Source organism: Cricetulus griseus, chromosome 3 (genome assembly GCF_003668045.3).
Source record: "Cricetulus griseus strain 17A/GY chromosome 3, alternate assembly CriGri-PICRH-1.0, whole genome shotgun sequence".
NCBI classification, from domain to species: Eukaryota; Metazoa; Chordata; class Mammalia; order Rodentia; family Cricetidae; genus Cricetulus; species Cricetulus griseus.
This window is the reverse complement of record NC_048596.1, coordinates 281,392,835-281,415,777: the sequence shown is the minus strand read 5'-3', so window position 1 is coordinate 281,415,777 and position 22,943 is coordinate 281,392,835. Positions and strand designations below refer to the sequence as shown.

Below are 22,943 nucleotides of genomic sequence, written 5' to 3'. Positions count from 1 at the left end.
CCTTGATAAGACATGAGGGTTTGGTCTGGGGTTTTTTTGTTTTTTTGTTTGTTTTATTGATAGTGTTTCACTGTGTAGACCTCACTGACCTAGAACTCACTATGTTGACCAGGCTGGACTGAACTCAGACATTCACCTGCCTCTGTGTTTTGGTGCTGGTATTAAAGGAGTGCGTCATGATACCTGATGTAAGGTGTGCACTAGACACACACTGTCTCGGCTTGGACCCAAAGGCCCCCACAGCCCACCAGCCAACACCCAGCTCACTGGTCTTTGGCACATGGAGCCTTTAGAAGGAACCTATGTCACTGAGACTGTGTCCCTGAAGGGGGTATTGTGTTCCTGTCCACCCCCCTCACCCCACCACCCCTACACACCCTGTCTTTTTTCTTCTCACCACTGTGAGAAAAAAAGCTTGCTCCACCATATTCTCCCACAGGCCACAGGTCTAAAGAACCTATGAAACCAAAATAGATCTTTCCTTCTTTTACAGTGACTTATCTCCAGTTATATCATGGCGGTAGAAAGCTATCTGACACACGTACTAATTACAGGCATACTAGCTAGCAGGTCAGTAAAATAAGGAAAGAAATAAAACTGAGCTCAGTTGATGTTTTCTGAAATCCCACATGTAACAAACTTATTCCACAAAGGGAATCCTAAAAATAAATGCTTTTTAGGAAAAAAAAAATGTGATACAAACAAATGCAGTTCTCACCCGGTCTTCTTTCTTAGGCAGCTGACCCTTGATAAGGGTCTTGGTGCGCCTGAGAAAACAGCCAGACATCTTTTTTGCAAGCCTGTGCATAGCTTTTCGGCCAGTAGCAAGCTCTCTTTTTGTTGCTGTGTGTCTCTGGCCATGTTCCACTGGGTCAGAAAACTGCTTCTTGAAGTAGCTCTTGCTACCTAAAAGCCCTGGCACAGCCCTGTATAAAGGCAATAAGAAAAATGTAACAAAGTTACTAAAGTATCTTAAAAAAAAAAAAAAAAGCGTTCAATTCTTTTGCTTGTTAGGAATATATTCAGTGGCTTACTTATTAATGACAACAAAACAAGAGCCAGGAAAACAGTATCCCTTCTTTGTGACTGTTTATAATTGAAAATGACGGAACTGGTAATTCAGCATTTATTTTCTCTGGGGACTAAGATGATGCTAAGATGATGGGGGATGTCCTGTATGCTGTGAATATACATTTCTCTTATTGGTTGATGAATAAAGCTGTTTTGGCCAATGGACAGGCTTCTTATAGGCTCGCTGTTTCTTAATTATTAACCCATTTCTATTAATCTGTGTATCTCCACATGGTCTTGGCTCACTGGAGAATGTCCAGGTGTCCTACCTTCCAGGTAGCTACTCGGTGTCTCCCTCGTTGACTCACTATCTGCATGCCTCTTCCCAGCCTATACTTCCTGCCTGGCTACATCCTGCCTGTCTATTGGCCGCAACAGTGTTGTTCATCAACCAATAAGAGAGACATATATTCACAGCATACAGAAGGACATCCCCATCACTAAGACTTTTCACAGGACTTCCTACTTGAGACATGCTCAGGATTGGATATTTCTGTAAACAGTTAAGTGATCAGTTTTCTGGGGGAGGAGCTGTGATTTAAGGACTAGTAATCAGAAAACAAGGTAATATTCAGCTAAACACAGGCCCAGAAAATGTCTAAGTATTTTACTCACCAGTCCATAACACACCACAGCTCCTTCATGTTGTTCTGAAGGACGGTGCCAGTGAGGCCAATGCGGACCTTGCACTTTAGAGCCTTCATGACTTGTGTAACTCGTGCTTTTGGATTCTTGATTCTATGAGCTTCATCTACAATGACAGCTGACCATTCCAAACTACAAGAAAATAAGGGAGGAGTGGGAAACAGAAAATGACTTTACCTTAGTCTAAAGAATTTAGATAGCATTTTTTTTTTCTGCCTAACACCTTCATCCTTTGATGATTCTACTGTTTCTCATCTAGCTAAGTGACCTTAGGTCACAGAACACCACTAATATAGGGAAAGAATGAGAAATGAGAAAAGACATGATTTTGTAGACCCTAATAAAATGCATGTGATACCATAACAGGTTTAGAGATCACATCTGATAATGCTGGAATGAGAGCTATTATTTAAACATCATTAAATTACAATTCCTCCTTTAAGTAAAAAACCAGAAGCAGACACATAGAAGAAAACAAACTGTACACTGATATAGATATCAGTATTTTCTGAGACTCATAATAAACACTGTTTATTCTAAGAAAGTTAGTGCTGTGACCTCAGGAGAGACAGATAAGCAGCTGCATTAGTCAGTCTGACAAAAAGAACAAGTGCTGTCCATCAGAGAGGGAGATCAACACGGGAACACAGCAGAAATGCTGAAGATCCAAACAGGATAAATGTCCAGAAACCATTCTAATTAGAATATTGGAGCATCAAGATAACGATTACACCAGGCAGTGGTGGCACACACTTTTAATCCCAGCACTCAGAAAGCAGGCAGATCTCAGAGTTTGAGGCCAGCCTGGTCTACAAAGTGAGTTCCAGAACAGTCAGAGATACACAGAGAAACACAGCCTCAAAAAAACAAAAACAAACAAAAAAATTAAAAAGTTAAAAAAAAAACCTCCACCGACAAAAACAACAACAACAAAAAACAATTACAATTGGGTGTAAAATAATGAGTAAATAAACATCCAGGAGTTGAAGAGAAAAAAAATCAGACACCATACACGAAAATGAACTTACGACAGATTAAAAATCTAAATGAGGAAAAAATAATAAAATTCATGAAACAGACCAATTTTCCTGATTCAAAGTCAGACACAAACTTCTCAGAAGTTTTTGTGATAAATTGGATGTTACAAACTTTTGCCCTTCTGAAGACATCATTAAGAAAATGAAAGACACAGACTGAGAGAAAACATCTGCAAACTATAATTAGAGAAACACCTGTACATGGACTATATGGTACTACAACTCAACAGCCTAATCAAAAGATGGGCAAATAACTTGAACTCTCTGAATGCTCAACAGATTGCAAATTAGCATGTCTACAACTTAGAAAACAAAAGAGGAAGATAAAGTGCCACCATTTGTAGACTCATTAGTTTAACTTTTAATACAATCAGGCACTCATCTTTATAGAAGAATACCACTAATAAGATAAAAGAAATGATAAACTAGAAAAACACATTATGCTCTAAGTAAGACCCAATAAGATAAGTGGGTTCAAGCAAGAATAGATTTTACATGCCAAAGCATATCCATAAATGGACATAATACTAAAATGGTAGCAAAATGTCAGTTTATGGATTTGCTACTGTAAAGGGAAAAGCATGTTTTAAGGTACTACTGTATGGATGCTTCCCTTCTTATCCTATAGGCAAACTGAGTGTCCTTAGCAGTGAACATCGTGGCATACTACTCCAAAGTAACAAATATGGAGTCCATAGCAATATCCGTAAAGCATCCTTGCCAACAACGTTAACCTGCATCTAACAACGCTTCAGGTTAGGCTCAATTTACTGAGATACAAACAATAGAGGGAATCAGTCTATATCGGGTGAGTATGAAAGACTTAATAACCAAAGGCACTACACAAACCTTTACTGAACCCTACTTTACGGAAATTAGCTACTGATTATATCTTAAGGATATTTGTTTTCCCCTCACTCTTTAATTTTTTATTACTTTCTTTTGTGAATGTATATATGTATGTACCTGCATGTGCATGCATGTGGAAGACAGAGGTCAGCCTCAGGTATTATTCCTTAGATGTTGTCCACCCTGGGTTTTTTTTTTTTTTTTGATACAGGATCTCTTGCTGGTCTGGAGCTGGCCAATTCGGCTAGGCTAGCTAGTCAGTGAGCTCCAGGGATCGACCTATCTCTACAACTATAAGTGTGTGCCACCATGCCCACTAGGCTCTAGGGAATCAAACTCATGCTTCATAGCAAGCACTTTACCAAGTTATCTACCCATATGACAGGAATAGTGACATATAAAGTGTTGTAGAACATTATTTTAACTATGTGAAAGCATGTTACATTTGTTTCTGCTACTTTTGTTAATGGTGCAAAGACGTGTTGCATCCTTTGATGTTGCATTTGTTTAACTTTGTAAAGCTGTTCTACTTTGCCTGACTAAAACATCTGATTAATCTAATAAAGACCTGAACAGCCAATAACTAGGCAGGAGAGGGATAGGTGGGGCTGCCACGCAGAGAGAATAAATACAAGAACAGTTGAGAGGAGGAAAGAGTGAGAAAGGGAGAAAGAGAAGACACCAGGGGCCAGCCACCCAGCTACCCAGCCAGCCATGTAGTAGAGAAGGAAAGAGAGGAATATAGAATAGGAAAGGTAAAAGCCTAGAGGCAAAAGGTAGATGAGATAATTTAAGAAAAGCTGGCTAGAAATAAGCCAAGCCAAGGCCAGGCATTCATAAGAAAGAATAAGTCTCAGTGTATTTATTTGGGAGCTGGGTGAGGGCCCCCAAAAGAGTAAAAAACAACAATAAAGAACACAAAACTTAGAACAACATAAAAATATTTAGCACTTAAGCTGTCATGCTATATGAAACTTACTGAAATGATTCACTAGTATACTTAGACAATGGGTGCATGCATTTATGTACAATGCATGAACACACACATGCTTGTCTATACACAAGAGAGCACACAAGCATACATAGATATGCACAAAAATATCTGTTGGCTGTAACTGTTGAGTAGATAGACACACACACATATTTGTCCAACTTTTCTATAGATTTCTTAAGATAAAAGTACAAAAAGATAGAACCTCAAGAACACAGAAAGGAAGAGATGGAAAGTGGACAAGATGACTTACAGAAGCAAAGACAAACAGTCTGGAGGCCAGTTAGAGAAACAAGTCAGGGAGCACTCTAAAGCATATGTACAGTTCTTAGGAACCAGGAGCTGGGGTACCGGATGACTCAGGAAACCTGAGCCACATAAATACCCAAGTTTGTTCCAAGAAATGTTTGGACTTCACAAGTACAATTCCAACTCTACAATATGGACATGAAAATTATTCTTGCATAGGGCTATAAAAGGCAAAGTACAGCAAAATCCTAATTTCTCCTAAGAAAACCATAGTTGGCCCAAAAATCATTAAAAATTATAGTATAATTTGTTGTTAGCGATGTGAATATAAAAGTCAGACATGGTGACACGTCTGTAATCACAACACTCAGAATAATTAGTTTTGTTCTTCATTATTATTTCAGGCCAGGCATTTTAGCTGATTTGAAAGCATCACCTTTAAGGTAGTTTCCTGCCATTCTCTTTCACTGACTATAATTCAAACTGACTGAAACCATAATATTTTAGCATTCAGAAGACATTAGACAACTCACAAGTCCTTCCCTATTTCTATGCTCTTGGTACTTGTCTGTTACCTAGTGAAGACACCTTATGTTGACTTACACTTCTACCCAAACAGTCCATTTAAAAAAAAAAAAATCACATCTTTAAATGTGATTGCATCCTGAGGCTGGGTCATGAATTGGGAGTTTTGACACAAGTTATTTCAGAACAAACCTCTTAATTGGTTTTCCTCCATCAGTGTGGCTCAACATACCTACCAGCGGTTTTCCTATTTATCTTGGAACTGTGTTAGGGTATGCTGCTGATCTAAGGTTTAGATCAAAGTATCTTCAGTGGCTTTCAATACTCTTGGAGGCATCATTTACACAGTGTTGTACATGGGACAAATCTTACCCTCCTTTAAAATGCACTGTTTAGAGAGGAGTCCTATTCTGAGATTAAGAAATGGGATATGAAGTGCTGGGACGCCGTTCCAGATGGAGGTAGCTCTCACAGCTCTGCTTTATTAACCCTGACATGAAGTCAAGCTAAAGGAGTTTGAGTTTTGCATCACAACATAAAGGATGCATATGACTGATGACAGCAGCACACTGACAGCATCACTCTCATGATTTTACCTGTTGAGTTCCTCCAGACACAAGCGCAGAGTTTCATAGGTTGTCAGAGCAATTTCACATTTCCTTTGCTTTAAACGAAGTAGTCCGATGTCTTTTTTGCTACCATGTAAAACAGTGACTCTGAAATATCCCCAGGTATCCAATTCATCCTTCCAGTTGTAGAGGACAGAAAGAGGAGCGACTACTAAGAACATCTAAAAACAGAAAGAAAGGCATCCATGTTTTTAATAAGAACTCCAACATGAAATACACAGTATCAATGGTTCCACTCTTTGATTTTGATGCTATAAGTAAGTGATTAATGTAGGGAAGACACCCTAGCCCCGCCCAATAGTCCTGGGACAGGTGCCAGGTGGACCCAGGACTCGCCCATAAGGGCGTGGTGAAGGAAAGCCAGGGTGATGTAAGGGAAGCTTCTTAAGGGCTGCACGTGGAGACCCTAGCCCTTCTCTCTGGCCTCACTAGCTGGGTTCCTGTGACCTCATTCTGGCCTGCGTTTTGCCCTAGTGCTTTCTTGAATAAAGAAATCTTACCATTACGGACTATAATTCATCTTTGAGCGCACGCTGCACACAATAACCTTCAGATTAATACAACTGACTGGTTTGCTAAATGTGGACAAAAATTCCTCAAAAATACTCTGTTTAATTAGCTTTTTGTTAGAACAACAACCAAAAAAAAAAAAAAAAACCCACTAAAGGGAATGATTATTTTCATTTCTATTCTTAAAGGCATTGAAGAAGAGAACGGTAACTCTTTAAAAGGGGGGGGAGAGAGAGAGAGAGACAGAGCAAGAGACAGAGAATAAAATCAGGATCCCAACAATAGAGTTAATATGCACAGCAAATGGGTAGCATCTTTCTCTGAACACAGTCTTCTGGGGTTCCGTTCACCTCTCCTTCCCACTCCATTTTTCTCAGATTCTCTCTGTTGAAGGCATGAGAAACTCACTGGAAAACTGAAGCAAGCAGAGAAGCACCTCCATGTAGGTTTCTATCAGTAACTCTGCCTATATTTATTTCCACACACCCTGCCTTCCCACCTCTAACCACAGACTGTTTATGTTCTTCAAAACAACGTTGGATTATATTCAGTGGCTCCAATCTCTCTTGCCAATCTAGAACCAACATAGCAAAACTGGCCCCAGTCTTCCCCACATGCCAGCTTTATCATGATAACAAACCACTTTTATCCAGGAGTATATTTCCCAGAGTTAAAAAACCAAAACAAAATAAAACTGAAAAAAACAGAACAGGTGTTCTTCATTGTCCATCTTTGGCCACCAGTCCCTTACTTTACAGCAATGGTCTTAAGACTTCTCAATACTCATTCCTCTATCCCCTGTTCTCTACTGAACTCATATAAACAGAATTTCTTCTCCATTTGGAAATAAGCTATAGTCTGGATATGAAGTGTTCACCAAAGGCATGTGTGGTAAAGCTTGGCTCCCGGGGAGATGGTGGGACTTTAAAGAGACAGAACTTTGTGAAAAGGCATTAAACTATTGGGTCATGTCCTTGGAGAACATGTCTTCTCTCTTTCACTCTGGCCTCCATGAAGAAGGCAGCTTCCTCCTCCATGTATTCCTATCATGATGAGCCGTGCCATAGGCTATAGAGCAAGAAAAACACTGATCATGAACTAAAACCTCTAAAACTCAGAGCCAAAATAAACCTCTCCTTTTAAGTTACTTATCTCAGGTAATTTGTCTGAGTGAAAGAAAGCTGATTGATTCAGCTTTCAACCAGAGTAGTTTGTTAAGATGACTAACATATCTGTTTTTCACAGTGGTGCTTGGAGGTTCTACTTTTCTTTTTAGCCCTGAATATCTTCCCTATGACCAACACTCCTAGATTGCTACATATAATGGTATTATTGGTAAACTTTTCTAAGGGCTTATACCTGCCTCACTCCCAAGAGATGAACCAATAACACATCCTATAAAACGTAAGGGTCTGTGTAATGTTTCATCCAGGTCACTTATGACCTGTAAGAAACAGAATATGTGACTGTGTTGGTAAAGGGAAGGCCGGAAACAAAAGTTTAACTGAAGGGAGCTCCTCACCCTCCCACCCCACCCCCACCAACCACAGGGGTACCTTTTCTTTCTTATTTCACTCCAAATACCTTTGTTATTTTAGTTTACCTTACAATTTAATTTTTCTGCTTTCAAATACAAAGTAAAAACTCAAATTACTAAGTCCAACTGTGATGTCACTCTTTGAGTTTTGTATATTACAAGATGAGAATCCTGGGTACCAACTCCATCTGGGCACTCAGTAGTTTTTCACAATTCTAGTAGTTCCTACCCTTACAACTGCAGTGCTAAGAATTTAACCTACACTTATTAGCTACAAAAGTTGGTGAGATGTATACATGAGAGTGTTCATTTACAATGCAGCCTCCTATGACTGATTCTTCTTAAAACTGCTTGGCTTCTTACTTTTCTGTTCTAGTATGTATGTTCCGGTTAGTCTTAATTGTCAGTCTGACATAGCCTAGAGTCACCTGAGAAGGGAAGCCTCAATTGAGAAATTTTCTTGATCAGACTGCCCTGTGAGGCGCTGTCTTTATTTTTAACTGATGTGGAAGATCCTGTACCATCCTTAGGCAAGCTATCCTGGGTGCACAAGAGAAGGAGCTAAGCATGAACCTGAGAGCAAGTGAGAGAAGGAGCCAGCAAGCAGTGCTTCCCCATGGTTCCTGCCTCCAGGTTCCCACTGTGAGTTCCTTCAACAACAGTCTATGTATGACCTGGAAGTGTAAGCCAAATACCCCCCAACCACGACACACAAGCTGCATCTGACCAGAGTGGTTCATCACAGCAACAGAAAGGAAACAGAAACTTTCTAGTTGTTTCAACCATATAACAAGAGCTAAAAAAGGTGGTAAATGGTTAAACAAGATAGCTGAAAAGTACTTTTGCTCAATACCACTGAAAACTTTTCTAACGCTGGTACTGTAATTGCTAGGAAATTCTTCCTCTCGTTTCTCAATTTTAATTTTCCTTCTGTGTGGTGCACATGCATGTATACATATGTGCAGGGCAGAGGTTGACTTTGAAGGTCTTCCTCTCCAGTTCCCCACCTCTCTCACTGAACCTGGAGCTTGCTATTTTGGCTGGGCTGGATAGCAGGGAAGCCCGGGACCTGCCTGTCTCTGTTCCAGCACTGACACAGATGTGAACTGCCAACCCACGTTTTACACAGTTACCATCACAGCAAGCACTCTACCCACTGAGCAATTTCCCTAGCCCCCTCCCTTCTGTTATATTTTTTCTTAGCGTCTCCAAAGTATGATCTTACAAGACAATCATTTTAATTAACTTACTATGATTGATTTCATAAAGACTAATCTACAGCATAAACTTAGCCTAAATCTAACAACTCATTCCAAGAATCAGTACTTGAAATGAATGATTTGTGTCTTTTCCTTTAGGAATTCACTGGTACTTATATTTCACGAATTCCTCAAAGTCTTATTCATGCCTGACAAGTTTTAGTATCTATGTAAAATATTATCTCTCTCACGCAATATACATCCCTAGTTCAAAAAACTACTCTTTAATTTGTAACATTTAATTCACTGAGTGTTTTTTGTTTCAAGGAGACTGAAGATCAGTCTTTCAGGGTTGCTTTAATTCTGGCATTAGCTATATTTTACGTATTCTCTTTTTGACAAAACATCTCTTAAAAATGTATGCTACTTCAAACAGACTCTCCAAAAACATGTATGTTCTGATGCCAGCAAAATGAGGAACAAATATGAAAACAATATGTAATAGTGCTATAATGCCTGGAAGGGAACTCCCAGCAGAGCAGAGCAGTTCAGTCAGATGGCAATAGGTACACACTCCCCACCCACTGCAGAACCGAGAAGGCAATGAAAGAGAAATCATCAAATAAACAGCCATAAAACAATAACAGAACCCAATAGACAAACTGGAGCTATTGGAAGGACCAGGCCAATAAAAGTAATGCCCTTTAAGAAAGATTGGTGGTATTAGTCTTTGTCAAAACATTTACTGTGGAATCATTACTTACCTTCCCCTACAAAAAATACTGTTATATCAATTTTTAAAAATATGTATTTACTAATTTTATGTGTGTGTACATATGGCACCACATGCATGCAGGAACCTGAAGAGACCAGAAGCATATGAGTCCCTAGAGCTGGAGTTAAAAATGGTTGTAAGTTGTGAATGCTAGGAACCAAATGCTGGTCCTCTGTAAGAGTGGTAAATGCTCCTAACTGCTGAGCCATCTCAGTAACCCCTGGACACATTTTTCAAAAGTGAACTTATTTTAAAGAATTCTACAGTTAATATTAGGGCTTTGTTCTGGAATCCTACGTACTTCAACAAAAAGAAATTTCCTTCAATGGGAAAAAAAATCAGTTCATCATCTACAATAAGCAATGACAGTAGATAATAAAATTATTTAGGTCATGTTATAAGATAAATTTTGAACTCAGAAATCAGCAAACAAGCTGTTAACTGAGTATGTAACCAATATACAAACAAAATTTATGAAACCAAAGTTACAGAGATTAATGCAAGCCAACACAAATACAAGATCAACAACAACCTCAGTCATTACAGAAAATTTAATACAGATTTCTCAGAACTCAGTTGCTCAAATAAACAGGAAAATCATATTAGAATCAGAAGACACAGCTGGCCCAGGCCTTTTTTAGAGACTGTCGCTCAAGAGAAGTCAGGATTCTTGACTACACTGCAGGAAAGTTTCAGGATGAGAAAATATGAAGCAGAGTTGCACTTTATTAAAAGATTTTAGCTTGGATTCAAGCATGATTTTGACATAGAGAAAGAACTTCAGAAAAAGGGTAGTACATATCCACAGACAGACATGAGCTTGTCAAGAGAGCTGAGCTTAAGTGTTTTAGCAATAGCCCTATAAATACTTTTGGTGGCTATAAGGTTCCTTTGTTAAATAATTTTTAATGCCCTTCCCTCAATATCATTTTTCAGTAAGTGGGATCATAGGTTGTTTCCTGAGATACATTGGGCAGGTTTAAAGGTGACAAATGTTGAAGGAATCCTCATTATATTTGGTCACTAGGTAGTGAAAACATAGGCTTTTCCCATAAACAAAGTTCATAGTCTAGGGAGCATCTGAAAAAGTCTGCAGGTTTACAAAATTCCTTAACTTAGTATTCTATTTGAAATGGCTATGTTGTTTACATACAGGCAAATCTCACAGCAAATCTGCTAATTGTGCTGGAATTCTTGACACTCAGCAGTCAAAAGGATCCCTGTCTTTCTAAGTTGCCTCAACTATGAGATTAAGGCTTTTAACAAGGTAATCAAGCTAGGTTAAACAGAAAACACACAACTATGTGGCCATAATAGCAAAGACTACAAGAAACAAGTGGGTATTTCCAAATAATAGACTATACAAAATACAACATCAAAACATTAAAAATACTTCACAAAGGAAACATTATGATTATACTATCCTATAAGAAAAACACACAGAACTAAGCTCTTCCATCACTCTACCAATTACTATATTCATCTGGAAACTTTAAGACTTCTCTTTTAAGTAATACTTGGGTAAAGAGAACAAAATTGGAGTCACAGACAATTTAGAGAAGAATAATGAAAACACTACTACTTGTCAAATGGGAGTGACACTAAAGTAGTGCTCTAAGGGACATTTACACAGTAATGGAATTTACTTGAATACAAGACAAAAGATTAATAAAATTTCAGCTGAAGGAGACCTCGTGAGAGTAATGTCTACGGTGGCAAAGGATCTAAATACATATGCACGATGCATAAAGGCAGGAAGGAAAGAATGAATGAAGACACCAGCTTTGTATCACACCACATGCACGAATGCTGTTACGAGTAAGATGATTTAAAGTAGTAAGGTAAGTCGGCCCGCCTGACCCATACCGAGAGCCCTCATCCAGTGGCTGACGGAAGTAGAGGCAGTCACCCACAGATATACACTGAACTGACCTCTGGAACCCAGTTGCAGAGAGGGAGGAATGAAGATCAAAGGGGTTGGTACCAGGCTGGTGAAACCCACAGAAACAGCTGGATTGAACAAGGGGGAGCACATGGACCCCAAACTGCTGTCGGGGAGGCCAGCACAGGACTCAATCAGACCCCTGAACATGGATGTCACTGAGGAGGCCTTGGCACTCTAGGGGGCTCCTGGTAGTGATCAGTATTTTTCCCTGGTGTAAGAAGGGACTTTGAGATCCCATCCCACATCTCGACTTGGACACATGGGGTGGGGGGTGGGGGGCGCTAGGCCTGGCCCAGGATGATATGGTGGACTTTGGGGAGCCCCCGTCAAAGGCCCTACCCAGCCTGGGGAGTGGAGGGTGGATGGGGTAGGGGGCAGGTAGGAAGTTGGGGGGAGGGTTGGGGGGAAGGAATAGGGAGGAGGGATTGACATGTGTAGCAAGCTTGTTCCTAATTTGAACTAATAAAAAAAAATTACCAAAAAAAATGTAAGTCGGTACTTCTCAAAGTTTATATAAAATAACCCTTCTGAGGGTATTGGAGTAAACTATCTTGTGAATAAGATTTATAAAATCTTATAAAAGAAACTCCATCTGAGAACTTGAGGAACATAGTTCATTACCTTCATAAAATAGTAACTGTTTTCATCAAACATTCCATTTTTATTCCTATCAACTTTCTAAACACTGAGGACAACGTAAAAGCACACAAGGGGACTGAAGAGATGACTCAGTTGGTCTCAGCACCCATGTTTTAAAAAAGCTGGGTGGCATTGGGAAGGTAGAAACAAGAGGGCTTCCTGGGGCTTGCTGGCCAGCCAGTCTAGCTGGAACAGCAAGCTCCAGGTTCAGTGAGAGACCCTGTCTGAAAACCTAAGGTGAAGAGAGAAGACACCAGACACTGACCTCTGACATGTGTGCACACACAAGCATATATACACACAGAGACTATAAGCATAACATTTCTAGTAATTTTGTTTTATTACAAATCTCTTATGTTGTCTACGGCAGCTCCACCTTCACCATGCCCAATCATGTCTGGTGCCCGTACTAGCAACTAGCAGATGAAACTGGCAGCCTTCCAAAAAGTTTAAAAGAAATCGTTTAGCCAGGAGGTAGAGGCAGGCAGATCTCTGTTAGTTCCAGGCTGCCTGGTCTCCAGAGCCAGTGCTCCAAAGCTACACAGAGAAATCTGTCTCGAAAAACCAAAAAAAAAAAAAAAAAAAAAGAAAAAGAAAAAGAAAAAAGAAAAAAAGAAAAGAAATAGTTTAATGTCTATATTCTTGCTTTAAAATGTATAACACATTACATTGTGTTTAAATGCTTCTGTATTTGCAATGTCAAGTTTGTGAGCTGAATACTTCCGGATATTTCACCTTTTGTGCTGTAGAAGAGGGTTCCTTTTTCATGCTTTTTAGTAAGAACTCTGGCATGTTATTTTCAATATCTTCACGAGTTCCCTTTTTATGCAAAACTGCAGCCAGAAATGAAATAACCTGGAAGAAAAAAAGACTTTTTATCACTATGCATAATTTCACTGTGTATGTGACAAACTAATCAGTAGACTACAGACAAAGAGATGTTAAAGGAAACATAAAAATATTGGTACTTCCTTTGAATTAACAAGCAAACGTATGATAATACTGCCTTTGAACACATAAAATTCCACATGCCTATCTCATCTTGGAACAATTCTGCCCACTTGATGAATTCTTTCTTTATTCCGTCATCTGAGATATTACCTTACTATTTGTTTCTATCCATGGATACTATCTTTTCAAAGTCTCTAAAATAAACTATACATTTTTCTTTTCTTGTAGAAAATACATTCCTTAAAGGAAGAAGTATCTGCCTCATAACTTTGTGCCTTTGTTTATCTAATGAATGACAGAATGCTAATTTAAGATAGGCTATTACAACTCATCAATACACATACCATTTTGAATAGCAGTTATTCTCCAAAAATTAAATGAGAATAAAAATAAGAAAAGACATGTATAGCACCACACAATCAACAGTCAACTAATTAGATGCTCGTTGGTTCAAATGTTAGCTCTGGTTGTTTGGCAAAATATGTGAATTTCAGCAAGGTAATTACACTCCCTAAATAGCTATCTGTCAAAATGACAAAAAATAATATCAGCAGGGTTATTTTGAAGATTTGGGATGAAAATGTATGAGGTGGGTATTCATATAAAAGGAAATAACTCGTTTATTTAAAAAATAAATTATAGAAATATTGAAACCTAAAGAAAAAAATATAAGAGAATTAGAAAAACTATGAAGGAAAAGTTTATATTTGGGGACAAAGAGGGGGCTGACAAAGGGTCTCACTATAGTCCAGTGAAGTCTAAAACTCACTTAGTAGCCCCATCAAGGCGGCCTCAAACTTGTAGCAATCCTGCTTCAAGCTTCCCAAGTGCTGGAATTACAAGTGTGACTGTAATTCCATACATTTGGTTGTCAGTACACACCTTATGAGAAAAGTATGTTTAATATAATATATATATATATATTTAATATAATATATATATATATATATATATATATATATATACACACACACACACACACACACACACACACACACATATATATGGTCTAAATCCCAAATAATAGAAGAAAAGGAATGGTAATGAAAGTTATTTGAAGAAATAAAAGTTCATCATTTTAAAAAAGAAAACATCTTAAGCCATAGTTATGAATATTAATTACTCGCCACCACAAAAATAAAAAATATTAAAAATTCACGAGTAAGTGCTTCATAGGACAAAACTGAGCCACAAAAATTATTTAAAAGTGGCTAGAGGAAACAAAAAAAGACATTATACAATAGAATACTTTCAAAATAAAGTAATCTTAATTCTAGATTTGTCAAATTCCCTAAAGCAAAAACGTAAAATATTTTTCATTTACTTAGTCTCAGAACTAGGACTGAAGAGAGGGTGTGGCAGTTAGGACATGTACTGCTCTTGTAGAGGACCAGGTTCGGTTCTCAGCACCTATATCGGGTGGCTCACAACTGCCTGTAACTCCAGCTCCCAGGGATCACGTACCTTCTGGATACTTCAGGCACCACACACACACACACACACACACACACACACACACACGTGCTCATTCTCACACACAGAAACACATATATATATACAAAATAAAGAACAAATCTTTAAAAAAAATCTCAGATCTTTGAAAAAATGTCATAAAATTTTAAAGTCCAATTAGAAATTAGTTTTACCTAATTCATTAAATATACTAGTGATAATAATAATAATACACACTAACTTCTAACTTCACTGTGTCATTCACCCCTACTCAAAAAGGAATGTTAAAATAAAAATGAATTTGTATTTTAGTGAGAATACACCCTAAGTGGACAGGGAAATTAAAACCATGGAAATCTCTCAGCTTGTTATGTTAATTAAAGTAATGTTAGCTATAGTGTGCTAATATCCAAAAGGGAGAAGGAGGAGGTGAAGAACTACACAGGTGTTTCATACACAGGGCCAAGTGGCACTCACTGTGCTATGGTGACTGGCCTAAGTCTGTCAGACACACAGGGCCAAGTGGCACTCACCGTGTATGGTGCCTGGCCTAAGTCTGTCAGACACACAGGGCCCAGCGGCACTCACCGTGCTATGGTGCCTGGCCTAAGTCTGTCAAACGTTACACTGACACACAAAACTAGAGAAATACTTTACTTGGGCTACTACTCCACAGCAAAAGAAACACGGATATTTGGAGAAAGTCGGGCTGCTCTACCGCAATTCACTGGCAGTACAGATACAGGTCTCTACAAATCTGAATTTACAGATCTATGACAAATATAAAATGAAGATTTTTTTAGGCCGTCTTTCCTCACCTGCAGTCAGCTCCTGATATAGAATAAACATGAGCCTGGGAAACAGATGAAACATTCAAACCAAAGGCCTAACCAAAAAAAATCTCCTAAGACAAAAGGAAAGGATATAACCACATCCTTATTTTCTTCATCTCACAGAACATAAAGAGACAGAAGCCTTCAGAATCACACTTTTAAAAGATTTCTTCCTGCTTAAAGATAGTGCTAATGCCGAGTGAGAAACTTGGACGCAGTTAGCACTAAATGGATGTCTTCATCACATCCCTACCCTCAAGGCTCAGATCTATGCAGAAGAGGAAAAGGAAAAGACTGTAACAACCAGACATTGGGGACAACTCCAAGGAAATCACATATTCTAGGTGTAACAGGGCTGATACACACATAAACTCAGAAAGTGGGACAGCACGCACAAGACCTGAACAAACAAAAACCTGTAGCAACAGTCGGTATTACAAATAGAGACCTGCATAGTATATACACTCTTATACATAGGATGAGCTTATTTTTAATTATGAAGTAATTAATAGAAATACCTGTATTGTTTTTCCAAGTCCCATGTCATCACCGAGAATACACCCTCTTCCCTGAATATAGTGTCTGTAGAGAAACTGAGCTCCTTCTCTTTGGTAATCTCTTAAGTACCTATTAATGGTGTAAGGGATGGAGTCTCCATCTTCTGATAATTTAAAAGCATCAGCCAATGATGGAAATTTTCGATCTGGGAAATAAGGCTTTTCTAAATCTTCATCATCAAATATAAAACTCCTGGAGCAATCTTTAGTTGATTTTACTTCTTTAAGTCTTTGAAGAGGTATTTTCTTTTCTTGAAAATCTGAATACAGGACAACTGCACATGGCGTTCCATTTTCGTCCACAGTGACAGACTTTATGCTTGCTTCACAAAGCTTTTTGTTATCTGAAGAAGGAGCGAGACATCTTTCTCCTGGACACCACCTATCTATAATGAGGAAGAAAATTAACTTTTCAAAAGCTTATGAAGTCACTTACCTAATGAGAAAAAAAACAAGTTTTCCAAATAACTGAAACTAAATATTTATTTTCATAGACATTTTTCTAAAATATATTATCAGATGTTTTCCTATAACCACCAGTATAACCTATTTTCTGTATCTCTTATCCTGGCTGTGTGTCATTACCTCCTCTGGGGTTTAGACATACCGCTAGGTTACGACCTCTGCTGACTTCAAGTAATCAATGTGAGCCACAGACACTTGGTCTTGTTATTTGTTGGGTTATTGTTGTTGGATTTAAAATTGATCTTGATGTACCACCAGAGCTGAGCCCCACTGATTTAAATATTCTTGCTGACTCATGAACATTATACACATTCTCCTTCTGGGATACAGTAAGAGAAATAGACACAGTAAAGAATAAGCTAAAATCTCCAGGAAAGCAACTCTTTTGTGACATGTGCTTTTTATATTTACTCCATTCTTCTCTAGACACAGGTATGTAACTAGCCAAAGGAACCTCTTGTTTAACTACAGTGATGTTACAACCATTACAGCTGATCCCTTTTGGGTTTTGAATACTTGAAATTATAAGAGATGAGTTCTAGGTGCTGGAGAGATGGCTCTGAAGAGCATCTGAAGCTCTTGCAGAACAGCAGGGTTCAATTCCCAGTATTCACATGGTGGCTTACAACTGTCCAAAGCATCAGTTATAAGTTAACTAACACCTTCTTCTGATTTCCCTGGGCGTCAGGCACATATGAGGTATACATAAATATCTAGGCAAAACACTCATACACATAAAATAAGTCTTTAAAAAGAGAGAGCTAAAGATGAGTTTTAAGAGCCCTTTGTAAGATCCTGCCATTCACTGAAGATTCTAATTTCTACACATCTGAGCTTATTCTTTGCTAACTGTTTGGCCATTTGTTTTATTTTCTATTCTGAAGACAGCATTGTGAGTAGGGAAAGGGTTTCCCAGAATATACTATTGAGCAATTTAAAGGGTACTAAACAGAGAACAGTAAGTAAAAATAATTTTCCAAATGGAGTTCCTCACTGCAAGGATCCAAGAAATACACAGTTATAACTGTAAGGATATTGGAGATTATTTTCCTTACACACTCCTCACTGATTCTACAAGACCACTAGTGGTGAGTTCCAGTTAGAATTCATAATATTTTTGGTTACAATGTTAGGTGCATGCTGCTTAAGCAAGAATAACTCATGGTGACAGTCTTCACCAATTGGTCCTCAAAAGCATTACTCCCACTAACTTTGCTGAGGTGGTTTTACCATAGGAATCCTACGTACAAATGGAAGAACATGTTCTCCCACTCTATTCTTTTAGATGCAAACTGAGAACTGTTAGATGATCATAAAATTAATAACCTACTCTACTGTATAAGTAAAAAAGATGTGCAGGTCAAAGTGTCTTCTTTCTGGGACAGTGCTAGCTAGTTGAGCCTGAGAAAACGATGCCACTACAGCAGTTCCTAACACAGTGATAGCTGAGCCTGAGCTAACGATGCCACTACAGCAGTTCCTAACACAATATTTCTGTTTTAAATGATGCATCTCCCAACCTAAGAAATATCATTTTAATAACCTAATTCCTTAATTTGACACTCAACATACATGATTTAAACATCAACTATTTATCAGACTATGTACTACATAATGGGTATAAAATGAAGAACAATGTCAAAAATGGTAGTGAGTAGTTTCCCTGCTTCTCATTAATTGGGATCAGTTACAGACAATTTTCAAGGTAGAAAAACATTAGCCCTTACACCTCTTTTTTATATTACTCCCACATGCCATCTGCCACAATATCTTTTCTGGTTTTACTTCAAAAACACATCACAGTTGGGAGTGGTAGTATAAATCTTTAACCCAAGCATTCAGGAGGCAGAGGCAGGAGGATTTCTTAGTTCTCTGAGTTTGAGGCTAGTCTGGTCTACAGAGCTATAAAGCTGGTTCCAGAACAGCCAGGGATACACACACACACACACACACACACACACACACACACACACACACACACACAATCTCGGAAAAACAAACACAAACAAAAACACACAAAAAAATCACTTTTCTTTATGTCAACATCTCTGGAAAGTAAGAGCTGTCAAACCTTTTATATACTCATTAGTTATTTGCTAAATTATATTTTAAAAAATGAAATTCTTTTACTCTTTTAAGCAAAAGCACTCACAGACAATACCTAAATGGGCATGGGTATATTCTAATAAAACTTTATTTTAAAATGGCAGCATCAGATTCGATTTGGCCCATAGATAGTAAGTAGTTTGATGACTTTTCCCTTAATACATGCCACATCACTTTATACTGAATCGCTCACAATCTCTATCTCTAGTCTACCTAACTTGGTAGGCAACCTATTATTCTATCTCAGAACTTCATTGCCACAGTAGCATTTAAGTATGTCTACTTGTTTTTGTCTGTTTCTTCCACTAGGGACAATTTTCTTTCCAAGAATATGCCCTCAGGGGGTGTGTGTCAAAACACAAGTAAATGTAGAAATGAAAGATGCCTAAAACAAAAAGGAGCAAAAGCTTATTATTCCATATCCTCCTTTTCTCTATTCCTTTCCCTTGTATACCTGCTACTTATGCCATTTATTCCAGTATTCAGTTGTACTGTTTCTAATACAATGTCCTACAGCTTGACTTATTTTTGAAGAAACTTTGTATCAGTAGTTTAAATATATATTAACTATTCTGAATATCTGATTTATCTGCACAACTTGGAATAATAATCCCTCTAATGGAAAAAAAATTTCCAGGACTGTAACATGAAAAAGATTACTTAACAAACATAAGTTGAATTTGTAAGTGAAAACCAATTACTGATCCAGTGAGACGACAGTCACTAAAAATATACACAGGCATAAACATAATGATAAACCATGCTTTGGAAGAAGAGAAAGGAGAGCTATGGGAAAGAAGTATTGGGAAACATATTTTAGAGAAGGGGAGTCTAGGAAAAGTTTCTCAGGTAGGACTTAAGTAGAAAACACCAGAAGGACATATTTTATGGGCACCTTCACACCTGAGTTTGCATAGTTTCTAGATACAAATGGATGAAGTCTGAGTCAGGGATGACTCAGTTACTACAGGAATTGGAAATGTTAAAGCTAGGAGGACTTATCATTGAATGATGGAACTGAAACAATGCTCTTAATGACTGGGGTGCCTCCCTCAATCCCAAAGTGCCTTTTTTGCTTGTTTCCAACATGGAAAGCATGCTCCCCCACCTCGGAACCTTTGAGTGGTCTGTCCTTCCCTTCCGTACTCCCCCCCCAAAATACCAAAGTGACAGAATCTTTCACTAGACTCAACTGAGCAATAAGCAGAGCAGTGCCAGAATCTCCACTTAGAAGATCCACTTACTTGCCTTCACCAGTCAGGCTCGTAAAGGCATTGTATTTGTGGGTCCTTGCTTATGACATTATCAATTTTTAGCCCCAAGGCTTGTTTCGTACTCTGAGATTTAGCAATGAATCCCTCTCCTTGTTTTCATGAAATGCCTTTCTCAAGGGAAAAAAAGCAAAGAATTATCAGAAGATCCTCGGGCACAAAAACACTCAACTGTTTATCTGTTCTGCCTTGTAGGGTGCTCCACCTGTGAACCAACGTTGCTGCAAACACTGGTGGCCTGGGTTCCATCCCCACAACTCTCAAGGTGGAAGGAAGAGAACAGACTCGCTCAAGCTGTCCTCTAACTTCCACACGCCCGGTGCCTGCGCACACAGACACACGCGCACACACACACACACACACACACACACAGACACACACACACACACACACACACACACACACACACACACACACACACAAAATAATTGTTCAATCTGTTATTAGTAATAAAAGCTGGGGGGGGGGGAAGGGGGCAAGCCTGCCTCCTGATGACTTATGAGAGCCAACCATGCCTTCTGCAAAAACTCTTGGGTGACCTACCAGAGGCAAAATTCTGCTTCAACAACACCATACACCATGTGGTTAAGTGCAATAAAACTATTTTGTGCAATAAAACTCAACTCAACTAAATAAGCCTTCGCTCACCCACTCCACACATCCCCGCCAGTGGCTAGTAACTGATTATAAATATATATAATACTTCTGATTTTATATATATATAATACTTCTGAATATTCTGATTAATATATATATATATATATATATTTCTGATTATATAAATACTTCTGATTATATAAATACTTCTGATTATATATAATACTTCTGATATATATATATATATATATATATATATATATATATATATAATATATATATAAAATGACTGGATGCTCCCCATGGGCCAGAGCGGAGTGAGTCCCTGCACACCTCATCAGGAACCCGCTGTCCCCGTTTTACAGATGAGGCGTCTCGGCTCCGAACCGTGGGCTCGGCCAGTGAGTGACTGAGGGGGCAGCACCAAAAACCCTGCTCGAGTTCGCCTTCCCGGGAGTTCCGGCGGAGAACCGGGGGCTCTGGCTCGTCAGCTGTCAATCAGAGGAGCCGGGCTTCCGGAGGCGGCTTCCGGAAGTCCCTGCGGGACGCGCGGGCCGGCGCAGGGGCGCGAGCTCGGAGCTCATACCTTTGCCGGGTCCCGCGCGGGGCCGCGGGGAGGAGGCGTCCATCGGGCCAGGGGAAGGCTCCCGGCAGCCCCGCGGCTCGCGGCCGGATCCAGCGGCCGCCGGCGGCGGCGGCGAGGAGGGCACGGCAGGACGCCGCCCACCCACCCGCTCGCCCGCAGCGCGGAGCCCCGGGTCGGCCCGCCGCAGCCGACTCAGGCCCAGGTCTCGCGAGAACGACCGCCGGGGCGCCCCCGCCGGGTCTTGCCTCCCTCCAGATCTCGCGGGAAGATGGGTCGGTCTTTAAGCCGGCTGCAGCGGGCTCCCTTCCGGACCGGCTAGGAGGCCCGGACGGCCCCGCTGACGCCCCCAAGCATCGCGAGATTTGGTCTGGCTCGCTGACTTCGGCCTTCTTGTCTGGCTGAGGCTCGAGGCGCGTGGCCTCCTGCAAGGGCGGGAAAGGACGTCGTGAGTCCCGCAGAGACGGCCGTGCCGCTGCTGGTGGCTCTGTCGCCCGGGAGCTTCAGGAGGGCGTCCTCTTGGGTTGACCTGGTTTTATCGCAGCGCGCTCTTGCGAGTGCAAAGCCAGGGGCAGGGCGAGCGAGGGGAGCAGGGCGAGCGAGGGGAGCAGGGCGAGCGAGGGGAGCAGGGCGAGCGAGGGGAGCAGGGCGAGCGAGGGGAGCAGGGCGAGCGAGGGGTCCGATTGACCCCTGGAGTGTTTCTTCTTGGCCCTCTGAGAGGAGGAAGCTCGCCCCAGGCAGCCTGCTAGCATCTCCATTATGGCTGGGTTTGCGAGCATGATGAGCTAAGTGGATGCTGCCGTCGTCTGACACCTCGCAGACGAGTTAATGCAGCCCAAAGCGTATTCTTGACCAATGTCCACAGTCCACAGGCCTTTGTTTCCTCGTCTAAAACGGCATCCGTGTGTTGAGGCAGCACCGAGCTGCCTTGTGGCTTCGAAGGCCACAGTGCCTATACGGGTCTCCTAAAGCTGAAATCCAAATGTCAAGAGAATCTGCATTGCTTCCCAGAAGACAGAAGAAGACGGGGCTCCTTGACTTGACCAGGATGGTGTTTTTTGGGTTTTGAACTTTTTGTTTGTTTTGAGCCTTCTACAACTGGCTTAAAAAAGAAAGAGCGGTTTTTAGAGCTCACTGGAATCATCTCATTTCCAGGTCCTCATTCTTCAGGGCATCAGGAAAGGCCCTTCAACTTGTCAGAAAACATACTTTTAGATTCAGAGACACACATTTCTGTGTTGGGGGATCATTATCCTTTCTACTGTAGGGCCATTCTTGGACACACTGTGCCTGTTCTACAACAAGATCTCCATTTGTTGCAGATACTAAAAGTTAGTGGAGTATTTTCATAGAAACGCTTCATCGAGAGTGCCATTTGTCTGCCTGACAGTAGGTTTTCATACGTTTTAAGAGAAACACCTAGGGATATAGATGAAGCTTGTAACAACCTTAGTAAAAGGGAGAATTTTCAAGAAATGAGTTAAATAAAACTCTTAAGCCAGGCGGTGGTGGCACACGCCTTTAAAT

At 40.0% G+C, this 22,943-nt stretch overlaps 1 protein-coding gene across 1 annotated transcript in view; it reads right to left on the bottom strand.

The window, feature by feature from the left end:
• Positions 1-21,646, bottom strand: part of Ercc6l2 (ERCC excision repair 6 like 2) — a 93,891-nt gene extending 72,245 nt beyond the window's left edge. Inside the window, exons 1-6 of the mRNA XM_027409655.2 lie at positions 21,420-21,646; positions 16,356-16,780; positions 13,337-13,456; positions 5,964-6,157; positions 1,687-1,848; positions 719-926 (exon numbers count right to left, since the gene is read on the bottom strand). Of these exons, the coding sequence (XP_027265456.1) occupies positions 719-926; positions 1,687-1,848; positions 5,964-6,157; positions 13,337-13,456; positions 16,356-16,780; positions 21,420-21,462 (1,152 nt within the window). The 5' untranslated portion in view covers positions 21,463-21,646. The remainder of the gene's footprint in view (positions 1-718; positions 927-1,686; positions 1,849-5,963; positions 6,158-13,336; positions 13,457-16,355; positions 16,781-21,419) is intronic.
• Between the last annotated feature and the right edge of the window lie 1,297 nt (positions 21,647-22,943).